Source organism: Protopterus annectens, chromosome 17.part0, assembly GCF_019279795.1.
Source record: "Protopterus annectens isolate FY-2018-M chromosome 17.part0, PAN1.0, whole genome shotgun sequence".
Taxonomy (NCBI): Eukaryota; Metazoa; Chordata; order Ceratodontiformes; family Protopteridae; genus Protopterus; species Protopterus annectens.
The window spans coordinates 249,105,372-249,129,938 of NC_056751.1; the positions used below are offsets into that span (position 1 = coordinate 249,105,372).

Sequence of the window (24,567 nt, forward strand, 5' to 3'; positions counted from 1 at the left end):
GTTTCTTTAAGGGCTGTATACTCATTTGATTATCTGAATAATGTGTTATCAATTAACTAATTAAGAAATTGTATAAATACTGCTGGGTGTTTGTAAAAGTATTCCTCTGAAGGCATTTCTAGCTGAGGTACCAAAACGCCACTAAATTCTAAGCAGTTTTTGTGGCCCTGTTTGGTTTGTTACATTTATTTTGTGACTTTGTTTTTTTTGCGATGACAAAAAAGATGGTCACATTTAATGAAATACTACTGAAATGTAAGTAATATGTTTTGTTAAAATGATACATTATAGTATACATGATATATAGAAATGTTGTTATGAAATAGCATAAAAGAAAAAGCAATACAAATATTGAAAATAAAAGTGGCACCATATACAACAGGGGTCTATATTATATTCGCGAAAGCCGACAATGTCAAATCTGACATTGTCAACATGAGAATATCGAAAGCTCAGAATCTCATGCGTGTAAACGGAAATCTCCATAAGGGGAGATTTCGGTTTACTGCAATGTAGTGCAGTCTCGGAGTTGATATATTTAAGAAGCAAGGGGTATGGGGGTGCAGCCCCCCATGTTGGGGGTGCAGGGGGGCTTGCCCCCCCTGTTTAAACCCGTTTGGGTACTTTTTTCTTTTTTTGTCTTTTTATAAGGTCGATGCTTGAAGACATCGACCATATGGTGTCAACCATATGTTGTTCGATGTTTTCAAACGTTGACCTTATAATATAGACCCTACAACAGAGCTGCAACTAAATACTCATTGCAATTAAATACCCACAACTGTTCAGGATTCCCAGAGGATCTATTCAAGGAGCACTACATACTGATAAAGGCTAGATTACCTGTAGTGACAGAAGTGATATTTCAAGGCAGTTTGCAATTTGGAAACATTGTGTATATGTATATGTATACGTGTGTGTGTGTGTGTGTGTGTGTAGTAGAAATGCTTATAAGACCCTAGATGTCTAGATGCTAAAAAAGTAACCATTTAAGCCTTTGGGATTTGGAAAAAAAAAGCAAGTTCAAGAAGATAAGGCTAAATTGCTATTTTAAAAGTTATTACCTACTGTAGTTGTAAAATTCCGTCATGGAGTTTTTTTATAAAAAAGATTCACACTTAGAAGCATTACAACTACTTATTCTGAGGATAAGTACATCTGACAAAAGGAACATCACAACCAGAAATCATGTCCTTTTCTCCAATCATACTACAAAAATGTATTGCAGCCTTACTTGAAATGGATATTTACTTAGGGAAGATACCAGTTAAGTAAGTAGAAAAAGAGTTATTAATTAGTGTGGACCTTCTATTACCTTTGTGTAAATGCTACTGACTGAAACAGAATGATCAAATGTGTTTCCAGTTCCAGACACCTCCTAGGTCACATTGCTTAGCCCAGTTAACAGACTTGCTTCACAATAGTGGTAGATTACACATTAATGTGCAGAGAAAAATTCAATATCTTGTACACCAGCATTTGGCATATTCACACTAGTAAAATACTCAGCAAAGTTTATATAGGCTGCTAAAGTTATTTTATAATTTAAACATCATACAAAGATAATTTTTTAATCAAAATGTTGCTCAAACTTTAAATGTTAATCAAACTTCTTGCTTCCAAGTTCTTTGCTGAGGCATGAAAGTTTAATGGGTCTTTTACTTGTTTTATTATGTTTAAATGATAAAATAACTCTAGCGACCTACATAACTATTATGGTATACTTTTATCATTAATAAACAAACCTATGTAACAATATTCTAGTTATAATATGTGTACCCTGCTTCTTATTCCTGAATATTGCTGAAGCTGTAAGTTAATTTAGAAAATATATTTATCCATCTTCAGTGTAATTTGGGTAATTTGGCTTAACTCATCACTGTTGTTATCTTTAAAGTGTCATCCCAGCGGCTGTCTCATAGACCTCTGCATGCAAATGGGAATAATCATGGTCCTAAAGCAGATGTGGAACAACTTCATGGAACTTGGATACCCGTAAGTTAAATTTCTGTACTCCTTCCATTCGTCTTTATTCTTTCCTCTTTGTATTTTCTACTTTTTTCTTCCTCTCCTGTTTTTTTATTACTATCCGATTACCTATATAGAGCAAACATAAAAAAAAAACTTTGATATCCTAATGTAGTCTGACTTTTTTCTTTAGAAAGTTAGAAAATCCTGTAATACAGTCAATACACATTGTATATGTATCCTGGGGTGACTACTAAAATGATTTAAATTAATAATTGTTGAGCAAATCATGAAATCTGAAATGTATACTTGTGAAGATCAGAGCTGTGCAGAGCTGTGTTGATAATATCTGACTATTAATTTTATGTTCTGGAACTCATTATATTTGCTGTACTTTACAAACGCTAATGTACTTTATGTTTTATTGAGGCTACTGGAAAATACTCTACAGGATTCATAACTGTAGTAGTATTAAGTATTCATTACTTTTTATTGTTCATTTAGTTTGTTTACTAGACGAGTTCAAACAGTGCAACCTATTAAGATTTTTCATTAAATATCCGAGAAGGATAATATTTGCAGAGGCTGTTGATTTTTCCATCAACATTAAAAAAAGCCAGACAATGCAATGAGTTTATTACCTGGAAGTGAAACCAGGAAAGAAGTTACTTTTTGGGGACCATGAGCAATTATCATTACAGCTAGAGTGAAGAGTTGAAAATTATGTCGTATGTTATATGCTGTTAGTATATATTTCAGAGTTTACCTGTCTTCCTTTGTTGCTGAAATTTTCTGGCTCACAGACTGGTAAACTAAAAATCATACAATGAGTTGTGATAAGCATGGCTGTTTATCTCAGTCTGTAAGCTTAAGGTCTGTCATCCTTTAATGCTGTTCTACATTTTTCATGATAATTTGTGTTTCTGGTATTAAAGCTTTTCCGCACGTCTCTAATTGCAACTAGATAAGGCACAGTTTGTTTTTTAAAGATGTAAAGTGAATCTAGGTTAAGCTGTGATGGTCTGTATCTATAGTCATGTTGTTCAAGACCTTGAACACTTTTTATGAAGTCTTATCAGTGTTTCTACTGATTAAAGCACAAACAAGGAAAATGTTATTCTGTATATTCTATGTGAAATGTGATCAGACTAGCACGTAGTGAGAGAGTATCACCCTTGTCTCTGTTTTTAACATCCAATATCATGAATGCATTTGTTACACAACATATTTTGACCATTTTCATAAAATGAGTAGGTGGATTGGACACTCTAAATTGGCCCTAGGTGTGAGTCTGTGTGTGTATGTGCCTTCTGTGGAAGGTTGGGTGCCGGGCTGGCAACTCGACACCGTAAAACTCCACTGCCAATCATGAGCAGACAGATGATCTGCTGTGGCAACCCCTAACTGGGAAAAGCCAAAAGAAGAAGAAGAAGAATTGTTAGTATCGTATGTTGTTGTTGTATCTTTTGGCTTTTCCCGGTTAGGGGTTGCCACAGCTGGTCCGCTAATGATTGACAGTAGATTTTTACGTACCGAGTTGTCAGCCCTGACGCACAACCTTCAACGAAGGTACGACCATTCACGCATGTCTCCACACAGAAGACACTTTAGCTGAGAATCGAACAGGACAACTTCTTACTGTAAGGCGACAACGCTACCGCAGCACCACCACCGCAGTCTTATATTAGTAAAATGTTATCCCTGAAATATTTCTCTTTGCTCATTTATTCATTTCATTTGCTGACTGGAAACTGAAAAGTAGAAAAAAATTGTTCCATACAAAATCCATCAAATATTTTTCTTTTCTTTGGTTCCTTACCTGTTGCATTTACAAGTACACAGCTGTAAGATAACCAACCCTTTATATATGTGTTTGTCAGTTAACAATAAAGGAAAAAGCAATCATTATACAAAGTCAGTTGTGATGTTATGGTAAATACAAAGCTTAATCACTATTAAGCAAACATACAAAATGCTATTGATAAGATTTCTTATATATTATTTTATGCTTGTCAAACCAATTAAAATAGACTGCAGACCCGAAAAATTGTACTGTACTGTACTTTACTTGATAAGAATGCACTAATCTGGTGAGCATCAAAGAAATAAAAAAGAGATTTGGATGCAGCCTGTGCTGGTGATATAGATGGATAAAGCCATGGCTATGGCCCAGATGGCTTCATTTCCAATATCAGCTTAGAAGCTTGATGACCTAGTCAGGGAAGGTGAACATGATATCCTGAGGGACTTTGGAGAGGCGCACATACACAGCATTGCTCTCCTTGGTGGAGCCAAGAGAAACAACAGTCCAAGTATTGCCTCAAGGTAGACAAAGCACTTTGTTAACATGAATCCCCTTCTAGATCCCAGCCAGTGCTGATGCTTATAACACATCCCTCCCTTGGGACAATACTGATGTGTAGGGGTGTAGAGTTATAAAGAAAATACTCCCAAGTAGGAGCAGGACATTAACTATGTGTCTCAATCTCATTGCCAGTCCTGAACATGTGTCAGAGATATTCTGGGGATGAAATGGAGGTTCAGAAGACCCAGCAGGCAAGGCAATGGTCAGCTGCAGAGGACAATAATAAAAGCCCAAAAAGAGCAAATGGGTTGGAATTAAGGCAGAAAGAAGAAATGTAGTATAGGAGGGGAAAGGAAGGGAGAAAGAAAGAAAGAAAGAAATGTTTTCATCTGAACAAAATCATGCATCAGTTATGCTTCCCTGAGTTAAAAATGTCTACAACTTCAGTTTAGTGAAACCAACCAATGAAAGCTGCAGCTCCAGTTATCTTTTAAAAAAAGCATAATGCCGCTGACAAATCCCCTTATACCACCTTACTTAAGTTTAATAACATCACAGTGGTTTAGCTGTGGACAAAAAAAAAAAAAAACTGAATCACTGCCAGATTGCGAACAGGAAATGCACGGGCCACGATTATCTATATGAAACAATTATAGAGGAGTTGAACCATTGACAATTAAATCAGCAAGTTTAAATATCATCCAGTTTACATTCAACCAAGTTTAGCATAATGCAAAATCATATTCAACACCTAAACACAGTATGCCCAAGTATAAAGTTAGTCTAGCAGTTGACAATGAGGGTTAAGGCTATTTGCTGTAGTTCCTGTGGTACAGGGTTTGTTTCCTTCAGCCCTCATTTGCCTGCTGTGTGGCATTGAGCAAGTCATTTAACCAGACATTTCTCCTGGGTCACACCTGAAAAGGGACTGTATGTTCAGTGGGCCTATCTGGTTAATAAATGAGTATTACTATAAAAGTTTTAAGGGGGGGGGCATCTCAAAGGAAAACAAGAAAAAGAAAATATGAGACAGAAATTAATAAAGTTTGCAATCAGTTTCTTCATTGAAACAATATGATGCAGTATTATTAAACTGAGAAATAAATTCTGCCATTTATTTTTAAGTAATTCTTGTTCACATCTTTTTATTTTTTTTCACTAACATGGTACAGCATCATCCAGGTAATTCCTACTAAGTGTCCCCCTAGATCTCTGCAGAAGTGCTTGGCCACAGAATTTTCAAATCCACTCTAGATATGACATTAATATGTTCCTTTATACACATACCAATTTGCCTAATTATTTCCTCATGTAGACTTTCTTTACAGTAGCATCTAATGAAATAGATGTCATGCATACCCTTGCAAGTAAAGAAACGAGTACTGTAAAATGTATTTTTAGCAGATAAACCATGTTATGCCCTCTTCTATATACCTACAAGTCTAACAACACTTAAAACAATAAACAATGTTTTTTAAAGAACCCATGATGTAGCCACTGATTGAGATGAGGTTAGATTCCTTAAAATTAGCTGGAGAGATATGGTTCCCACTTATCCTCCCACTTGTACATGAAATCCAAAAGCAAGCAAGTCCCACACAGTTTAAGACAGAACCCTACCTTTTGTTCTACCATTAGGTACCTATTGGTTATATTCGATAATGAAAGTGACTAAATGCTTGTGTTTTTTTTTTTCTTAACCTATCCACACTCCAGAACCTGAAATAATATTTACCCTCCCAATATTATGTTCCTTATTTAAGCTGGTGCTTATTACTGAAGCCAAATAACCCCCTCTCAAAAACCTGTTAGAAGATAAAAATTATTGATTTTCATAGTCTCATTCTAAGGCGCAATTCCTTTTTGATATTCAAAATCCTGAAAAGGGGACAGACTGAAAGACTCACAAAGGATGCCTTTTAGAATCATATAATAGTGCTTAACCAGCAATAAGTTTAATATGATTGTTGTTCTGGTTAACCACCTCGTTCTATGGGTGGTTGTCATAGTCCTGCACTACCCAAGTTTGCAATGCAAATGTGGGAAAAGGATTCCATTGCCAATATGGAAATGTAGTAAGTGAGAACTTGTGATGCTAGTTTTCACATGCGTGAATCTAGCAAAGGACAGCCCAAGTAAAATATGTAAAAATGTGAGTGTGTAAATTTGGGTAAGACATATGCAAGAATACTTGTCTAGATGTGTATCGTTTTCAAATACTATAAATGATACAGTTGCACTTCATAATCTCAAATTACTGAAATCCCGAATTTCAGTAACCCAAGACCATGAAGCCGGAAACCAGAATGCCGAAAGTGCATAAGAGCAAATTTGAATATCTCGAATCCGCGCTTATGCACTTCAGATACATTGCGTGTAGTGTTATGGTGCCTGAAATCGCAGGTAAGTGAGTGTTTGTGTGTGTTTTTGTATGTTGTATGTGTGGGTAAGGGTAGGGAGGTGTAAGTGTGAGTGTTGGATTTGTTGGTGTTTATGTATGTGTGATGTGTGTGTGCGAGCGAGTGGAGGATGCCGTGGTGTAAGTTTTTTTTTTTTTATGTTCTGTGCGATCTCGGAGTTGGTATATATAAGTAGGGGGAGTGGGGGCGCAGCCCCCCCATCCCCACATGGGGTGGTGCAGGGGGGCTTGCCCCCCTACTTATATGTAGTATAGCGTTGTGTGGTTTGTGTGCTGTAGGTGGAATGGTGTGTATGTTCAGTGGTGTATGGTGTATGCATGTTCGTGATTGTGTGATTCGTAATTGTGGGTTTCGGTATTGTGAATGGTTCGACTTTATCATCTCGGGTTACTGAAATTCGGCAAATTGTCGATTATGAAGTGAAACCAAATGAGACTCCTGCATATCTTTATAAGTTTCCAAACTATCTTCATGAGTTTCCACACTTCATTTATAAACAATGCTATTCCCTATTTCAGTGCTTGATGACAATAAAATCAAAGTTCCTGAGCCCAGTTAAACTGTCTAACATACGGAAGCCACTTTTACAGCAGCTTTATTATGTAGGTGTTTATTGATGGACACCAGTTTTCTTTGCTAAGTATGGAAAGGGAATGGATGGGATAGTTGGGAAAATAGACAAAACAAACGTAGTAGCAAGGCATAAGGGGGTTGTGCTGAAGGATGACGGATAGTAAAGTTTTTTTTTATGCGGATCAACACCCACCCCCTTTTTTTCTCAAATATTTAAGGGGAAAATAGGCTATGATAAAGAATTATAAGCAAAGGAGTGATAGGTAGAGAACAGATAAGGAGAATGGCACTGACATAGAAAGACAGACAAGGGGTGAGTGATCCCACAGTAGGCAGGGTTCACAAATGTTCGGTAAGACAAATCAACAGAGAATGGACAAATGGTGTTGGAGAGAGTTATGGAAACCTAATGCAAAGCAGACCTATGATATGCTGGGTTGATCTCTTCCTGGCTAAAGTGGACAACTGCAGCTAAGGTCCTACAAGACCTTCTGGATCTGTAGAGGAAGACCAAAATGGGAAAGAGATGAAGAAACAATTAGCAAAATGTAATGCTTTTAAAATTTGTTTTCTGTTTCTAATTTAATATTAGCAATAGTATTATAATATACAATATAATATAATATAACATAATATTATTTGCTTGTTAGAAGAAATACATAATTGGGTCAGGAGTCCAGCCATGCCAGCTTACTACAATAGAGGCAGCAGTTAACATTTTTCTCCTCCCATCCATCCATCCATCCATCCATCCATCCATCCATCCATCCATCCATCCATCCAGCCATCAATCCACAACACCTTTTTCCATTTTTGCACATGGGGTCAGGGTGTCACTTCAACAGTGACAACCATTTTGAGCAATGATTCACACTGCCAGGTGGCTATTCCTGCTATGGATTTTCTTCTGTAGCATACACTAGCATGCACACTCACGCCTATGACAATTTTGAGTGTCCAGTCCTCCTACTGTATGTCTTTGAAATGTGGGTGGAAACCAGAGCACCCAGAGGAAACTCAGGCAAACACAGGGAGGACATACAGATTCCATACAAAAGGCATCCCAGCCAAGACTCAAACCAGAGAATCCTCTTGCTGTAAGATGACAGTGATATCCTCTGCCTTGGCCGTGCCACTGTGCCACTCCCCATGCTGCAAAACAAAAAGGAAAAAAGGAAGGGTATTAGTAAAGTAGTGACATATCTACTATATTGTAAATAACATTATTATTATGTTTGCTTTGGTAGCTGTAATTTAGTAAGTAAATATAAAGAAATTATAAACCATCACTGTATTCCAACAGCTTATGCCTAACTGCAAGTATGCCATTAACTGCAGTAAATACCTGCTTTTTGAAATAGTCTGTTTGTTCCCCAAATTAAAATATTTTTTCACTGGATTTTTCAACTTCTGCAGTACCTGAATGAAATGGTGCTATAGGTAATGAATACGCAATGTTTTACGCAGCTGGAAAGTTTTCAGTAAATTTATAGCCTTTAAATGTGATTTGCTAATGTTTCTATAGACATTGTGACATTTGATAAGTCAAGCGCCACTATGTATTTGCCCTTCCTTAATTTTTTGGGTCACTTTGTAAACTTTTTATTAAACCACGGCCAAAAATGTAGCTTTAACAGTTATGGTATTGTCATAAGTTAATGTGAGCTATGTCCATAGATTTTAATGGGGCACCTTCTCAAATGTGCATTGGTGCGCCCATTAAAGTCTGTGGATGCAGTAGGCACTTTTCCTATGCCTATGCCTATGTAACTGAAGTTAAAGTTCCTTCTTTTTCTTCAGTGATGTCACTGCAAGGAAACTACAGATTTTAAAATTAATTTTATATATAAGGGAGATGCTGAAAATATTTCCTGAGGGAGTTTATGCATTGCATGCTGTTGTCTAAGGTACAATTTATGACATCAGCAAATCATCTTAAAGGAAAGAAAAATAAGAAGACTAAAGTAGTACTATTCCATAAAGATACTTCAGTAAAAGGTATTGTTACTGTCTGATGCTGTTACTCACACAGTTTAATCTGCTTATTACTTTAAATGGGCAGCTTGCAAAGTTGGCATTGCTTCTGCAGTAATGAGCCATAACTATGGCATTCTTAGAGACTAAAAAATAAATTCTTACTGAATGACTCTGGTCATTGCTCCTCCACTTCTGCCAGCCACTGGGCAAGCTGGTTAGGTTGCTGATATATAGCGGTGGTGGCATTGCTGACCTCTACATGTATACCAGTCAGGCCACTAAGTTTATAAGAAAATCTTTCCACACATCTTCTTCTTCTTCTTTCAGCTGCTCCTGTTATGGGTCACCACAGCGGATCAACTGTTTCCATTTCTTCCTGTCCTCTGCATCTTGCTTTGTCACACCAACCACCTGCATGTCCTGTCTCACCACATCCATAAACCTTCTTAGGCCTTCCTCTTTTCCTGTTACCTGGCAGCTTCATCCTTAGCATCTTTTTCTCAATATACTCTGCATCCATCCTCAGCACATGTCCAAACCAATGTAATCTTGCCTCTCTGGCTTTGTCTCCAAACCTTCCAACCTGGGCTGACCCTCTAATATACTTATTCCTAATCCTGTCCATCCTCGTCACACCCACTGCAAATCTTAACATCTTCAACTCTGCCACGTCAAGCTCTGACTCCTGCCTTTTTGTCAGTGCCACTGTCTCCAACCCATATAACATAGCTGGTCTCACTACCCTCTTGTAGACCTTCTCTTTCACTCTTACTTGTACTCGTCTGTCACAAATCACTCCTGACACTCTTCTCCACCCACTCCATCCTGCCTGTACTCTCTTCTTCACCTCTCTTCCACACTCACCATTACTTTGAACTGTTGATCCCAAGTATTTAAACTCATCCACCTTTGCCACCTCTACTTCCTGCATCCTCACCATTCCTCTATCCTCCCTCTCATTCACACACACATATTCTGTCTTAGTCCTGCTGACCTTCATTCCTCTTTTCTCTAGAGCATATCTCCACCTCTCCAGGGTCTCCTCCACCTGTTCCCTACTCTCACTACAGATCACAATGTCATCTGCAAAGGGGACTCCTGTCAACCTGTCCATCACCATTGCAAATAATAAAGGGCTTAGAGCTGATCCTTGATGTAATCCCACCTCCACCTTAAACGCATCCATCACTCCCACCGCAGACCTCACCGCTGTCACACTACCCTCGTACATATCCTGTACCACTCTTACATACTTCTCTGACACTCTTGACTTCCTCATGCAATACCACAACTCCTCTCTAGGCACCCTGTCATATGCTTTCTCTAAGTCCACAAAGACACAATTCAACTCCTTCTGACTTTCTTTGTACTTCTCCATCAACACTCTCAGAGCAAACATCTCATCTGAAGTGCTCTTTCCTGGCATGAAACCATACTGCTGATCACTAATCATCACCTCCCTTCTTAACCTAGCTTCCACTACTCTTTCCCATAACTTCATGCTGTGACTGATCAATTTAATCCCTCTGTAGGTATTACAGCTCTGCACATCACCCTTATTCTTAAAAATCGGTACCAAAACACATCTTTCCACACATCAATCTTGTGAAAATGCCCTCTTACTGAAGCTTGCAGCTTCTTCTTATCCTTGGTGCAGGAAGAAAGAAGGAAGATTTTTCACTTCCTTCACACAACATCTTGGGGCTGTGTCCTGAGCTTTCAGTGAAGTCATCGTTCTATGGCCATAATCAAAATCAATATGGTATCTCCTGTATGAAAAATGAGTCTCTTAGGGTGTGAACCATGCCTAATACAACAAGACTGTGAGCTGCTCAAATACCTAATAGGTTGACCTAGCACATGCAAAGCACAGCAAAGGTTGAGCATAAGTTGGACAGGTACACATACATAAAACTGTCATTGGACATTCACAGTCCCCTGACTGAGCATGTGCAAAGCATAGCAAAGCTCGAACATAAGTTGGACAGGCACACATACATGAAACTGTTATTGCACATTGACAAGCATGCAAACTTCCATACAGCATTGATGACAGTTGTGAATGTGCCCAGTGATGCAATTCACAGAGCAATGTACCTACAAAAGCTCATTTACATAATAATTCTGTAAATTGAATAAAATGTGTTGGTTACCACATTTCTTGTAGGTCTTCAGAAAGTCAAAGTTAAATCAAATTGTTTCTGAAAAGTACAGTAAAGGCATATGAGGGGAAAATAAAATCAGATTACTTTAAAATAGTAAGAACAGCGCAGGAAGTGCTTCTTTGGTTCTTCTGAAGAGAGAGTTCTATTGCTGAAATGGCCGTTTATCAAGTTCAGTCACTTAATGAATGCATTTGGTAGTATATGCTGCAGTTAGCAATTTTTCATGTTTGCCAAAGCTAGTAGCACATAGCAAGAGAAATGCACAGGACTGTTTTACATAGACCATATTGAATTTCATGAAATAAAACATCGGTCATATTGTAGGACCCAGTCTCTACCCTTCCCACAAACCACAGCATACACGCATTACAATAACACATCTTTTGCAGTCTTTCAAGCATGTCATTTTCCATTTCAGTACTCTTGTTACCATACACAAAAAGACAAGCACACCCATGCATGTGTGTACATACACACACACACACACACACACACACACACACACACACACACACACACACACACACACACACACACACAAAAAGAGCAATACAACAGTTCATTGAAATAATTCACATTATAGTGTTGCAGTGTTTGACATAAGTCATGCAGGGAGGCATACAGCTCATTGAGGGAAGGATTTGCATTACTAATGTCAACTTTGTTACTTCTATGGACAAGATGCTTTAGCATCTAGGAGCAAAACAAAGAAGAGATAACTTTATTCCTGAAGAGAACCACATAAGACTTATGGAAAACTTATAAATGGAAAAGGGAGTACTAGACAGACAGAATAAGCTAATTGTTGGAATCAAGTACTGGTAGGCATAAACACCATAGGAGTACAAATTGTATACCGCACAATTTAGGATGGAATATGGTGCCCCATTGTAGAATGCATTTGTTCATAATACCACACAGACTAATTCTGTTGCACTACTTATGACACCTGATGAGTAGTTGCTATTACAAAGGAAGGTGGAATGAGTGGAGGTCAAGGTGGTGTGGATACCAGCGACTTGATACACTTTCATCATATGCACACAGGTATCACTGAAGTCCCATGATGCCATAGAGTGTGTCATGATATGGCATTTATTTACTGACTGCATTCAGGTTTTGAAATGTTTCATCACTGGGTACTTCAGCATTGACTACAGTGGTAGTACAAGCATATACAGTAGATTACATGTATGAATGTTCTTCATTTCCACCAGCATACTTTTACAGGAACTTAGTGGCAAGTGAGTAATGAAGCATACTGTATTAAAACACTTATTAGTTATGCACAGGTACAGCACCACAGGATGGCTGCCAATGATGTCATTATTTCTATACTCAACATAGACTGAGGGAAGTGGCACACAGTCACAAAGTGTACAGGCAAGGCCTTCTCACCACTGACCTGTTAATAACTCCACACATAGTGCACCATGGGTAAATGGCATTACCAGAAGGAGATGAATCTCCTCATAGCACAACACATATTTCTGGCAGACTCTGCTGGAAGACATAACAAAGTCAGAGGTTCAGTTACCCACTGTGAAGCCTGTCCACAGTGGTGCCAGATAAAGGCATCAATCACAAATGTCTCCAGAGATATCTGAGGCATGTCCACACAGCAAAAATTGTGCCAGGAATGTATGCAGGCATGTAACTGCCACTGAGAGTCAAGATGAGATGGTTAGATTGCTGCAGGGTATATACAAGGAAATGCACCAGTAGAATGGTAGATGCCAATATTATCCTCATGTAGAGCATGGTTGCTCATGCAGCATCAATGTCAGCTCCTTTCCACACACTAGGACAAAGTTGCCATACACACAATAATGACTGTGGTTATCATAGCCAAGGGCAGGTCTGCATGTATAGTGGACATGTGGGCCATGCACCACAGGTGCCCTAAAAAGTGCTGCATCCATGGTCATGGATTCTGTCATATCTCAGCCAGTTAGGCATTGTCAGACTTCCATATTACACAATAGGACCTCTCAGTCAATGTCAAGGTCACACAGTGCTGCACGGTCACTGTAAAGAACATCAACATCATCTAGAAGGTCTCATCATTGTAGCAACACAGCATTAAACTTACATGTCAGTACTCTTTTTCCAGTCTGTAGGACCATCCCCATACTATCATTACCAATCAGCGAGTCACTCACAGTTTCATATTATGAAATATACTTCTCCCAACACCAACCCAACACAATAGCAGGAGAAATTACATTAACCAACACACTTGAATCAAACATAACCCAATGCGTGACATCTATGATGAGGAATAAAAATATTTGCATTAATTTGCAAGGATTAAAAAAACTTTTTATCAGTAAATACAGACAAAAACTGGAAAATGTGTCATTAAAAAATAACTTTCCATTTTCAAGAACAATAACATCACAAAAAGTCTTAATAGCAACTTCTTTATGATATCATCACACCATTACTTATTAATCCTGCATCAACAAAAAGGTCTGCTGTGTAGTTTCATAGCCAGCTTCACAACACTACCCAGTTCCCCCCTCCCATATGCTTAACACTTGTGTCTCTGTCCACTGGCCACTGTGCAAATGATGGTGTCTGTTACCATATTAGCATACATGTCTATGCGATATATAGAGGAATGTCTGATGTGCAGTGTGAGGCAGCTGTGCACTGCTCAGTATATCTCACAGGTAACATTGCACGCATCCTGGTTTACCTTTGTGAGTTAAACCTTGTTACATACTGAATGCCATAGCCCATCACTGTGGAGTAGATGCAGGATCTTTGCCTGCGTTACCATGCACAAGCCTGCCGGGAGGGGCGTCATGCTGCTGACATCAGATGGCCACCATCATTATTGTCATTCATGAAACAAATTATAGAGGGAGCTGCACCATCTCTGTCAGTTTCATCGGTGACTTATCATGACAGTGTTTTAGCAGATTGCTGCAGAATGCAACAGTACATAAACAAGGGCCTTACAGATTCATGCAGATAGCATAAACAGGCTTTAAGCAGGTCAAACACTCACTCAGTAACTGTCCTGTGTTTGGGACTGGGCACTGTTATATGGCTCATCTGCAGTTTCCTGTGGGTTATGGACTGTTTTCATTAGCCCTTGGTTGAGTGGGTAATTTGCATCACTTCAAAACATAATGGGAATTGAGTACATGAAGAGAGGGTGGTTGACCATTACCTTTCACAAAATATAGAGAAATGTCTGTGGGGTAAGAAGTGCGGGGTGCACTTGGAACAAAGTGTAGCTGTGATATCCTACCATATGTGTGGATCATGGATACTACAAGGACACTGGGCCCGTACTTGTGATGCAACCAAATGCATCAAATATTACCTGACAACTGATGGAATGGAAACCATTGCTATTATGATACCTCTCCATCCCTTCCCCTTGGCCCAGATGGGACCCATATAGCAACAGGATTGTAACAGGTTGCGCTAAGCACCTCAGAGAAGTATGACAATCCACAGAAAGTGTTCATAGTAATGGCTCGGCCATGTACTGACACTAAAAAATAAATATGCTCATCCACATGTATTAGGAGTGTATCAAAAACTGCAGTATCTTTGAGGTAGATGCTTGAGAGATTCTTAAGCTATCCCCAATGTGTCTCTGAAAATCCCCAAGCCAAGTGTAGAGTGGGCTATATATACCTTGGCATTCAAAGGTCTACAAAGACCATGCGTTCTTTGAGTTCCAATTTGTGAACTATACAAGTTCACGAAAGCCGTTATATCTGTACACTTTAAAGTGGTCAAGCACCTCCTACTCCTCAATGTTATAATGAGTTACACTTTACCTATAATGCACCATCCAAGGTTATCAAATGACACTCCATATACCAGTTTGCAGTATAACAGATGTAAGTACTCAAAGTGGGAAACACCAAGATTCGGAGCAAAATCATGCATCTTTGCTAATTGCAGATTGACTGGAAAATGGGCTGCTCATCTTTATACAACATATGTTAGCAGCATGCACTTCAGCAGCAAAATACAACTTTGAATCACAAAAGGAACTCTCTTACCATGTTGTTGGCACAATATTTACATAACCATTTAAATATCATTTAATTTTATTTAACCATTTAAATGTCATTACACACTAATTTGCATAAGACTGCCTCTTCACATTCTTGTGGGTTGTACATATGACCCTGTGTGTAACCAGTGCACATACTCACTGCACACATGGGTAACAACTATGAACACTGCCCAAAGTCTAAATACACTTTCTGTCTATTTGCAAGAGGCTGTAAACCAAAAACTCCATGGATCAACAATTGCATTTAGTTATTTATTTCAGTTTGTTTACCAAAGCAAGAGACTGATCTCATTGGCCCAGTCTGGTGATACCAGATAAGTCAACAGAACAGCACAATCAAAATGGATGTAAGATACAATAAACAAACAATATACAGTAGCGCAATACATATACAGTAGAAAATACAAAGATGAGATGTTGGTAAGTAAGTAACAGGTGCTAATATGACATTGTTAACCGTAAGTAATTTGCAGTATATAGAAGGTATTGGACTCTATAAAAGAGATGCATTGCCAAAGATGAAAGAAATGTCTTTTACAAATTCTGTAGCTTCAACTTCAACAACTTTCCAAACAAAAAATTAATTATTTCTGAAACTTAAATAAAATTTCACTTTTGTAAAAGTAGTCAGTTTACACAAAAAATGCTTCTCAAATAGATCCATCAGTAAATGTATATATGTGAGGGAAATCCAGCCCTCATGACTATTCCATTAAAGGAGTAAAGGTCTTACATCCCTGCCTTCCCTTTCAAGTGTTTACATTCCTGGTAATTTGTTGCTTAGACTGAATTGCTGAAGCTCTTCTCGTGTCTTTTCCTGGAGCTGCTTATTTTTCCTTTTTCTAAGAAATTGACTCTAACTCACCAACACTCAGCCTAAAACCTCCACTAACCAAGTTAACAGTGAAAGTGAATGACATATACCCATTCACTTACACTGTTAACTACTGTCAATTGAACTCATGGAGCATAGATTTTTACCACCAACAAAACACACTTCAAACTAAAACAGATAAAGAGTTACAGAACTCGCCTTCAACAGAATCTGATTCAACTAAGTCCATGGAACCAAATGTATATATATGTATATATATATATATATATATATATATATATATATATATATATAGGTTTACTATTATAATGTCGAGATGAGAATGCACCCAAATGAAAAATTCGAACTACAGATGATCGAATGTTTTATATGAGCATTCTCAATGTTCGAACATTTATATTAGCGACTGTACTGTGCATTCGCTAATATAAATTTGAAGCACTGTACAGAGATCTCTGTACAGTGCAGTTAGGGAAATTTATCCCTTTCCTCACTTAGTGCAATCTCAGAGATGGAATATATAGTTAGCAGGGGGAGTTGGGGGTGCAGAGGGGCTTGCCTTCCTGCAAAAATGTGATGTCAGGTATAGGTGTTTACTGTACGTGAACTCCTATACGGATATCAGGTGCTGTGTTCGAAAACAATGTTGAATCTTCGGAATTCAATCAGTGGATTTGACATTGTAACTCATTCTATTTTTTTTACTTTCGAGGTTTACTTTCGATATGTCGAAAATTATTTCGACATTCGACATATTGATAGTAAACCATATATATATATATATATATATATATATATATATATATATATATATATATATATACACACACACACACACACACACACACACACACACACACACACACACTAGGTCAGTAACTGTACCCACTGTCTTCAAAAATATGTATTTTTATTAGCGAAATATAAAATAGGCTTAAATTTCAACAAATGAAAAAAGGCAATGCAAATAATCTTGCAATGTAATAAAAAGTCAGTTTATCTGCTATGTTCTTGACTTTGATTTAAAACAGGTGCATGAGATTATTCTCACAGTTTAACAATATGCCAGGGCTTTGACTTTATGAATGAGCCTGTAAAGCAGAAAATTTTATAAACTCTCAAGCATGTGTATAAGAAGCAATATATTCCAATGCAAAAAAAAAAGGTGTCTGGGCAACTTAAGTACAACAAACTGGTTGGCTGCCAAAGTTCCTCTGATACATGTCTAGGATTTTTGGACACAGATTTTTGTAGGTATGTTAATACCTCAGGCAGACTTTAAAGAATTTTTCTTCAGTTAGATAGAGAATAATGGAGATATGTTGACAGAGAGAGGGGGTACCTGCGAATGTATTCAATCAAAATGGATATAAGATACAATAAACAAACATTGAACAGTAGTGCAATACATATACAGTAAAAAATACTGTGGAGTGGAGTGAGTTGGCAGATTTTTAAACTTAATAACCCAATAGGTGTCCCACAATTCATGACTAAGTCAGCGACAATCAAGACCAGAATAATAAATTAAAATGCTTAATAGAGTTTAGTTAAGTGCTTTCATCCTTTAAAAATAAAACTTCATCAGGACTAAATTATCAGTGTTCATGCTATGTATCATACAACACAACACAACCAATCATATAATTCCCCCAAGTCACATGCCCTAATTAATGTATACAATAATCTAATAAACAAACTACACAGATAATAAGTATTGAATTATTGTAGAAAAGTAAGATAAAACACAAAAATATGAATGTTAAATATAAAAAACTGTTATTTACATCCTAGGTGAATGCAGTTTTAAAACACTAAGGATATAAATATAGTTGTTCAAACCTGGCTTCTCACCAGTTTTCAATCTAAACTGCAAAGTCAATTCTGTAAATGTTATCCTTGTTTCTCAATCACTCCCTCTATTGTCAAATAAAGAATGAAGAGTTTAAAGCAAAACAGAGCCTCTGTATTCCACTTAAAAGTAAGGTTTATTGAAGTGCTTTTCATCCAGTTGTATCACTTGAACTTCTTCAGATAAAATAAACATAGTCAAACTTCCCTTTTAAATACCCCTCCTTTTTCTGTCATGTAACCATTCCAAAACTTTGCTTAAAAAAACATATTAAAAGTATTGCTAAGAAACATTATGTTAAAATACAAGTACTTATACACATATTTTTTTGACTACTGATTTTTGCTGGTAGTGAGGATGCGCACTTGAAAAGTGCAAAAAAGTGTTTGAGTACGTTCTTTTCCTGAAACTTTTGGCAATGTATTTTCTCTTTCCAACTTTTTTACGAAGTTCAACATCTAAATAAGAAATCACCTGGTTTTGAAAATGAAAGGTAAATTGCAAGAAATCGGTCGTATTATTAAAATAATTGACCCATTCAGTTACTACTATAATATCCCCTTTAATTATCATAAAAATGTCATCAATTCTCATTTTACCAAAAATATATTAATGTTTCAAATGGACGAAAAGCGCTTCAATAAACCTTACTTTCAAGTGGAATACCGAGGCTCCATTTTGCTTTAAACTCTTTATTCTTTATTTTACCCCCTCTATTGTCCTTCAAAACTTTTTTTAAGTACTGCATATTTGAATTTTGTTGTTATTTTTATCACTTATGCATCTATGAGTATGCTTGAAAAGAACATTATTTTTGCTGCCCTTACTGATATCACAGATACATACATTCTCTTTTTAAAAAAATGTCAGGTCCTCCTAGTTATGAGAGGGAAATGGTACTTCAGTATTGTAATTATTATTTAATGTTTAGAGAAATCTTAGAGAAGAACTGGGCGATTTTTAAAGCTGACCCAACATTGTTTAAAGTCATATGGGAATAAGCACAGGTTTGTCTATAAAATGTCTAAAAATCTTAGCAATATTTTAGAAAAATCTAACAAGTCGGGGAAGCACAACAACTAATGAAACACAGTAAGAAGTGTGGAATGTGCAGACTTTGCAGGTATGTTTGGGAAGACCCCACTGTTCTGATCAATTATAAAAATCAACCATTAATTTTAAGTACAGCTGCTTCATGTAACACCATTGGAGTGATATATATCACTTTCTGTAAGGACTGTAAAGACTTTTATGTAAGAAAAATGGAAAGTTAGGCACCATAAATGCTGGTGAAATGCCAGTTCTGGAATATATTTTGGTCCTTAGTGTTTTAAAATTGCATAAGTTGTGCCTAACAGTTTTATATATATATATATATATATATATATATATATATATATATATATATATATATATATATATATATATATATATATATATGGGTTCCTATGAGTTAAACGACACGTCGTTCCATCGACAGCCGGCAGATGGACTTCAAGTAACCGAAACGTGAAAGGAACGAAACCTGAAACCAACGAACGTGAGTTAACCGAACGTCAAAGGAACGAAAACCGAAATCAACGAAAGTCAGTCAACCGACACCGACGCGGAGGTAAGCGAAATGTGTAAGGGATGTGTATGTATGCAGTAGTGACGGACGTTAGGGTGCGAGTAAGGTAAGTGTGCGATGTACACTGTCTGTGGGGATGGGGTGGGTTAAGTGAGTTAGGGTTAGGGCTCTGGTCGGGTAAGTGTGTAGTAGTGATATCTTGTGGGTTAGGGGTGGGTTAAGTGAGTTAGGGTTAGGGCTCGGGTCGGGTAAGTGTGTAGTAGTGATATCTTGTGGGTTAGGGGTGGGTTAAGTGAGTTAGGGTTAGGGCTCGGGTTAGGTGAGTGTGCGAGAGTGACGGACCTTAGGGTTAGGGTTTGGGTCAGGGTTGTCGATAGGTGTGCATGTCAGGTTTAGTGTTGCTTTGGTAGGAGTTTGGTTTGCTTGTGTTGTGTGTGTGGTGTTTGGAGTGGGGATCCGTTTTGTTTTTTAATTATTGTTGTTGTGGTGTGGAGTGTATGAGGTGTATATCGAGGTAGCAGCCGAGTATGTATGTAGTTGTGTATGTGTTTTTGTGGTAGTGATTGTACTTGCAGGTATGTGTTGTTTAGTGCTAGTATGTAGTTTAGACTTGTCGGTTGAGTGAGTTTCGTTTATGTTAGTTTTCGTTGTTTTGACGTGTCGGTTAATTGAAGTGCATCTGCCGGCTGTCGATGGAACGACGTGTCGTTTATCTGATATGAACCCATATATATATATATATATATATATATATATATATATATATATATATATATATAGATTTATATATATAAATAACATTTATATTCTTTTGTTTTAACTTATTTTTCTACAATTCAGTATTTGCTTATCTATTTTTATATGAGCTTAATTGCATATATTAAATTAATTAGGGCATGTGACCTGGGGAGATTATATGATTGATTGTGTTATATAATACATACTGTGAACATTGATAATTTAGTTCTGATGAAGTTCTATTTGTGAAGGATGAAAGTACTTAACTTAACTATATTAAACATTTTAATCTATCATTCTGGTCTTGGTTTCCTCTGGCAGTCATTGGTTGTGAAGTGTGTGGTACTGATTAAGTTGTTTGATCATTGGTTATTTTTTTAGTCCCAGCCATTTTTGTTAGATTTTAAAACTTCTCTGCAGAATACTCTGTCAGAAATAGTGAGAGAACAAATAGCTGTAAATAAGAAATAGTGAGAAAGCAAATAGCTGTAAATAAGAAAATGGGTCTAAATTGCCTAGAGATAGTAAGGCCTTATTAAATTTAATGCTGTTGGCTGCCAAAAAAGCAATTACTAGAAAATGGAAATCAAGATCTATACCAACTATAAATGAAGTATTGAATGTTAGTAAAGAGATGAATGATCTGGAAGTGATATCTTGAGAAAAGGGAAACAAGAAAATCACATAAAAATAAGTGGAATTTGTGGGAACAACACAGGCAGAATATTGTTGATAAGGAGTGAGGTTTAACAGAAGGCAGGAATTGAACAATTTAGGTAATGTTGCTGTGAATGACAGTTGTTATAAAGAAAAAAATAATATATGCAATATATAATGCATGGAAAATGTTAATAGGGTTTGTTTTCTTTTTTTATTAATATATGTGTCCTATGTCTTAAGCGATAATTTAATAAAGGTGTTTTTTAAAAAAGCACCTTTGATTCAATTTTTTTCTTGTACAATACATAGTTTATCTGAAAGTTTTCCACTACCAAATTCCTCTCTGATAAATGTGAACATTCTGCTGGACTCATACCTTGGAATCAGTTGCCCCAGTCTCAGACAGTTTCTTTCTGTCTTCATCACAAGCAAGTGATTCAAACCCCCTCTGGACTTCCCACTGACTTTTGTCATATTGAACATGGTCTTCCCTTTAAATTGGATAGCTATAGTCTCATTTGAACTCAGGCATCCTGGCTTATAGGGCTAGAATTTATTTCTCTGATTCATTCTTTCTTGTTTCACACCAAAATTCATAAAAGCTCTTCAGTCAATTAATTATTCCATTTTTGCTAATGAATTAAAGCAACAGTGCCAAACTACCCTGCTTCTGCCCATTTGACTTACATGCTGGACACTATGTTAAAGAATAATCCCAAGCTTTAGACCAACAGGTTTAAGCAAGCTGGACAGTCAGTGGGCTCTGGGCAGATTGTCCATATTGTGGTAGAGAACACTGGGGTGATGATCTTCCTGGAAACAGAATTGCTGTAGCACTAAGACCTACCTGGATAGCTTAATATCAACTTATTTTAGCTAATTAATCCTGTGGAGAACACAATCTGTGACCAGGTTGAACTCCCTGCCCTACAGATAATACTGCATGGACACTAAGGCCAACTTGGCAGGCAGACACGTTCTTTCTTTCAGTGGTTTCTGTCTTATTAAGCTTCTTTCTAAGCTAACATACAAGATAGTCCTTGTTGTTTATTTGTTCTAGCATATCCTTCAACTCAACCTTCAATTTGTCCAAGTAGACAATGAAGAGCCAGAAAAAGTCAGTGGACACCAGAAATGACTCTGCACAATAAGTATTTTTAAACCTCTGTAATACTTCCTTGGCCTAAAGGATTCATCTGACCACCTCCAGCAAACCCCCCTTAGGCTAGTAAGGAGTCACGCTGTGAAGGTAAAGTGTGGAATAAACTTCTGGTAGCATTCTGTCAAGCTTATTTATTTATCCTTTGTTCACCAAGTGAGTCTCATTAGGCTAGTAACCTCTTTTGAGTAGCATTGGTATTAATGCTACTGGGAAAATGTGGCTAGGGCATTGGAGAACTTTCCTTACTTATCATTGTTGTGTGTGGGACCTTTTTTTGCAGGATCACCCTCCTGTTTCCATTCCCAGTGTAGAAGTGGACCAGAGAAACAGGGAGGCAGATGCAGAGAGAAGGAGATAATGGAGTCGTGAGAGAAATGGAGGAGAAATCCAATATCAAGACCACAGAGTGCATGCAGGATTCTAAGGCAATGTTTCAAAGAAGTCTGTTTTATGGAGATGAGTCAGCAAATTATGGATTTATAATTACAACCCTCAGTCAAGAGGGTTGCAGGATGATTTACTTAATGAAATAGTGATGCAGACTGATCCAGAAAATGAAGGAGATGTTTAATGGGGGAACATTATGGAGAAAATGCAAAATGAGGATGTAGAGACAATCCTGATGACAGGGGTGAGATTGAATAGAAACCATATGCAAAGACAGTAAAAGAAGCAAAGGGGAGGAACAGGAAAGATGGCAGAAGAAACTGAAACAACTGAAGTACATGGTAAGGATTCAAACCAAAGAAGTCAATAAAATGGACAGATATGAAGTGTGGGATAATTTAAAAGCTCCTTTGGTTGTAAAAGCACATGAGGTAAGAGCATTTATTCTTATTAACAAAGAGACATTTTTGACATTATATATGAGAAAAGAAAGATTGTAACCCATGGAATCTTTATGTCATAAAAAACATTTAATAGGGACACAAAAAAAAATCCATGTATAATTCCAAACATAGATGGAAAGAGAGACTTTGAAAGGTCATTTGAAAAATGTATCTAAAAAAGTACTGAACATTGCAAAAATGTATGATAAAAGGGGTTTATGGACTGTTGGATGGGATTGTAATATTGTATTAAAAATAGAAATAGAAAAAAAAATTATACATATACTAAGCATGATAAATGTAGAGGTGAATTTTGGTGTCATAAAATACTGAAGACAACCCAAAACATGTTGTTTTTTTTTTGTTTTTTTTTTGTGGAAGGGAAGGAAATTTAATAAATAACTGTGATAAAAGAGAATGTTATATTTGTGGAGAAATGGAACATGATGCAAAAATGTGAATTGAAATGTTATAAATTAACAACATTGGACATTTATGGATCAATTGTTAAAATGAAAATAAGAGTAAGGAAAAAGAAAGAGAAGAAAAATGAACAAAGGGAATCAATTTTAGAGGTGGTAGAAATAAAAGGAAAATTAGATGAGAAAAATAAACAGGATATATAAGGAGGTTCCAAACTAACTGATGAAGAAGACATAAATTAGGAGGTAGTACAAGAAAGAAAATATGTTGGTAAAAGGGCAAAAGACAGCAAAGGGAAATTTAAACAGATAAGTACAAAAATAAAAAAGGAAAGGAAATAGATGAAAAAGATTATATACAGCTAATGACTGGTGGCTGGTATAATGGTTAATGTGCTTGATTCACAGATACAAGGTACAGTGTTTGATTCTAACCTTTGTGAAGGAAATTGGCATGGCTTAAAATGGCCAATTAAGAAAGCTAACCTAATAACTATCTATGAACCATTAATGTAGGTAAACGGAAAATGAAAATTTTAGAGTGCTTTCTGTAAATGTGAATAGTATTAAGAATATAGTAAAAAGTATATGGATGTTGGAGTGGTATAATAAATGGGATGTAGATGCAATTATATTAGAAGACACACAACTGTTAACAAATAAAGGATTATAAACAGAGAAACTATGGGGGAGGAAAGATAATCTGGAATTCTGGAAATGAGAGATGTTTCTGAATAGCCATATTCTGTAGAAATACAGTAAAGATATTAGATCTAACTTTAGCAAAAATGGGAAGATTAACTAATGTAGATTTAAAATGGAAAGCACAAGTATATATCATTATAACATTATATACTTGTACTAATTGTACAGAAAGGAAAAGCTTATTTCATCAGATGTTAGACTATGTAGTGATAAATATGAATATTGCAATAACAGGATACTTTAATTGTGATTTAAGAGGTAAACATATAAAGACAGGAAATGATATAAGAAAATGTTAGAAGTTATAAGATGTGGTAAGTTAAAACTTTGGAACAAA

The 24,567-nt window shown here is 36.7% G+C and overlaps 1 protein-coding gene across 1 annotated transcript in view; it reads left to right on the top strand.

Moving 5' to 3' along the window:
- ANO3 (anoctamin 3) overlaps positions 1 to 24,567 on the top strand; it is a 3,574,693-nt gene that overhangs the window by 3,341,065 nt on the left and 209,061 nt on the right. Inside the window, exon 21 of the mRNA XM_044059352.1 lies at positions 1,898 to 1,995. Coding sequence (XP_043915287.1) covers positions 1,898 to 1,995 — 98 coding nt within the window. The remainder of the gene's footprint in view (positions 1 to 1,897; positions 1,996 to 24,567) is intronic.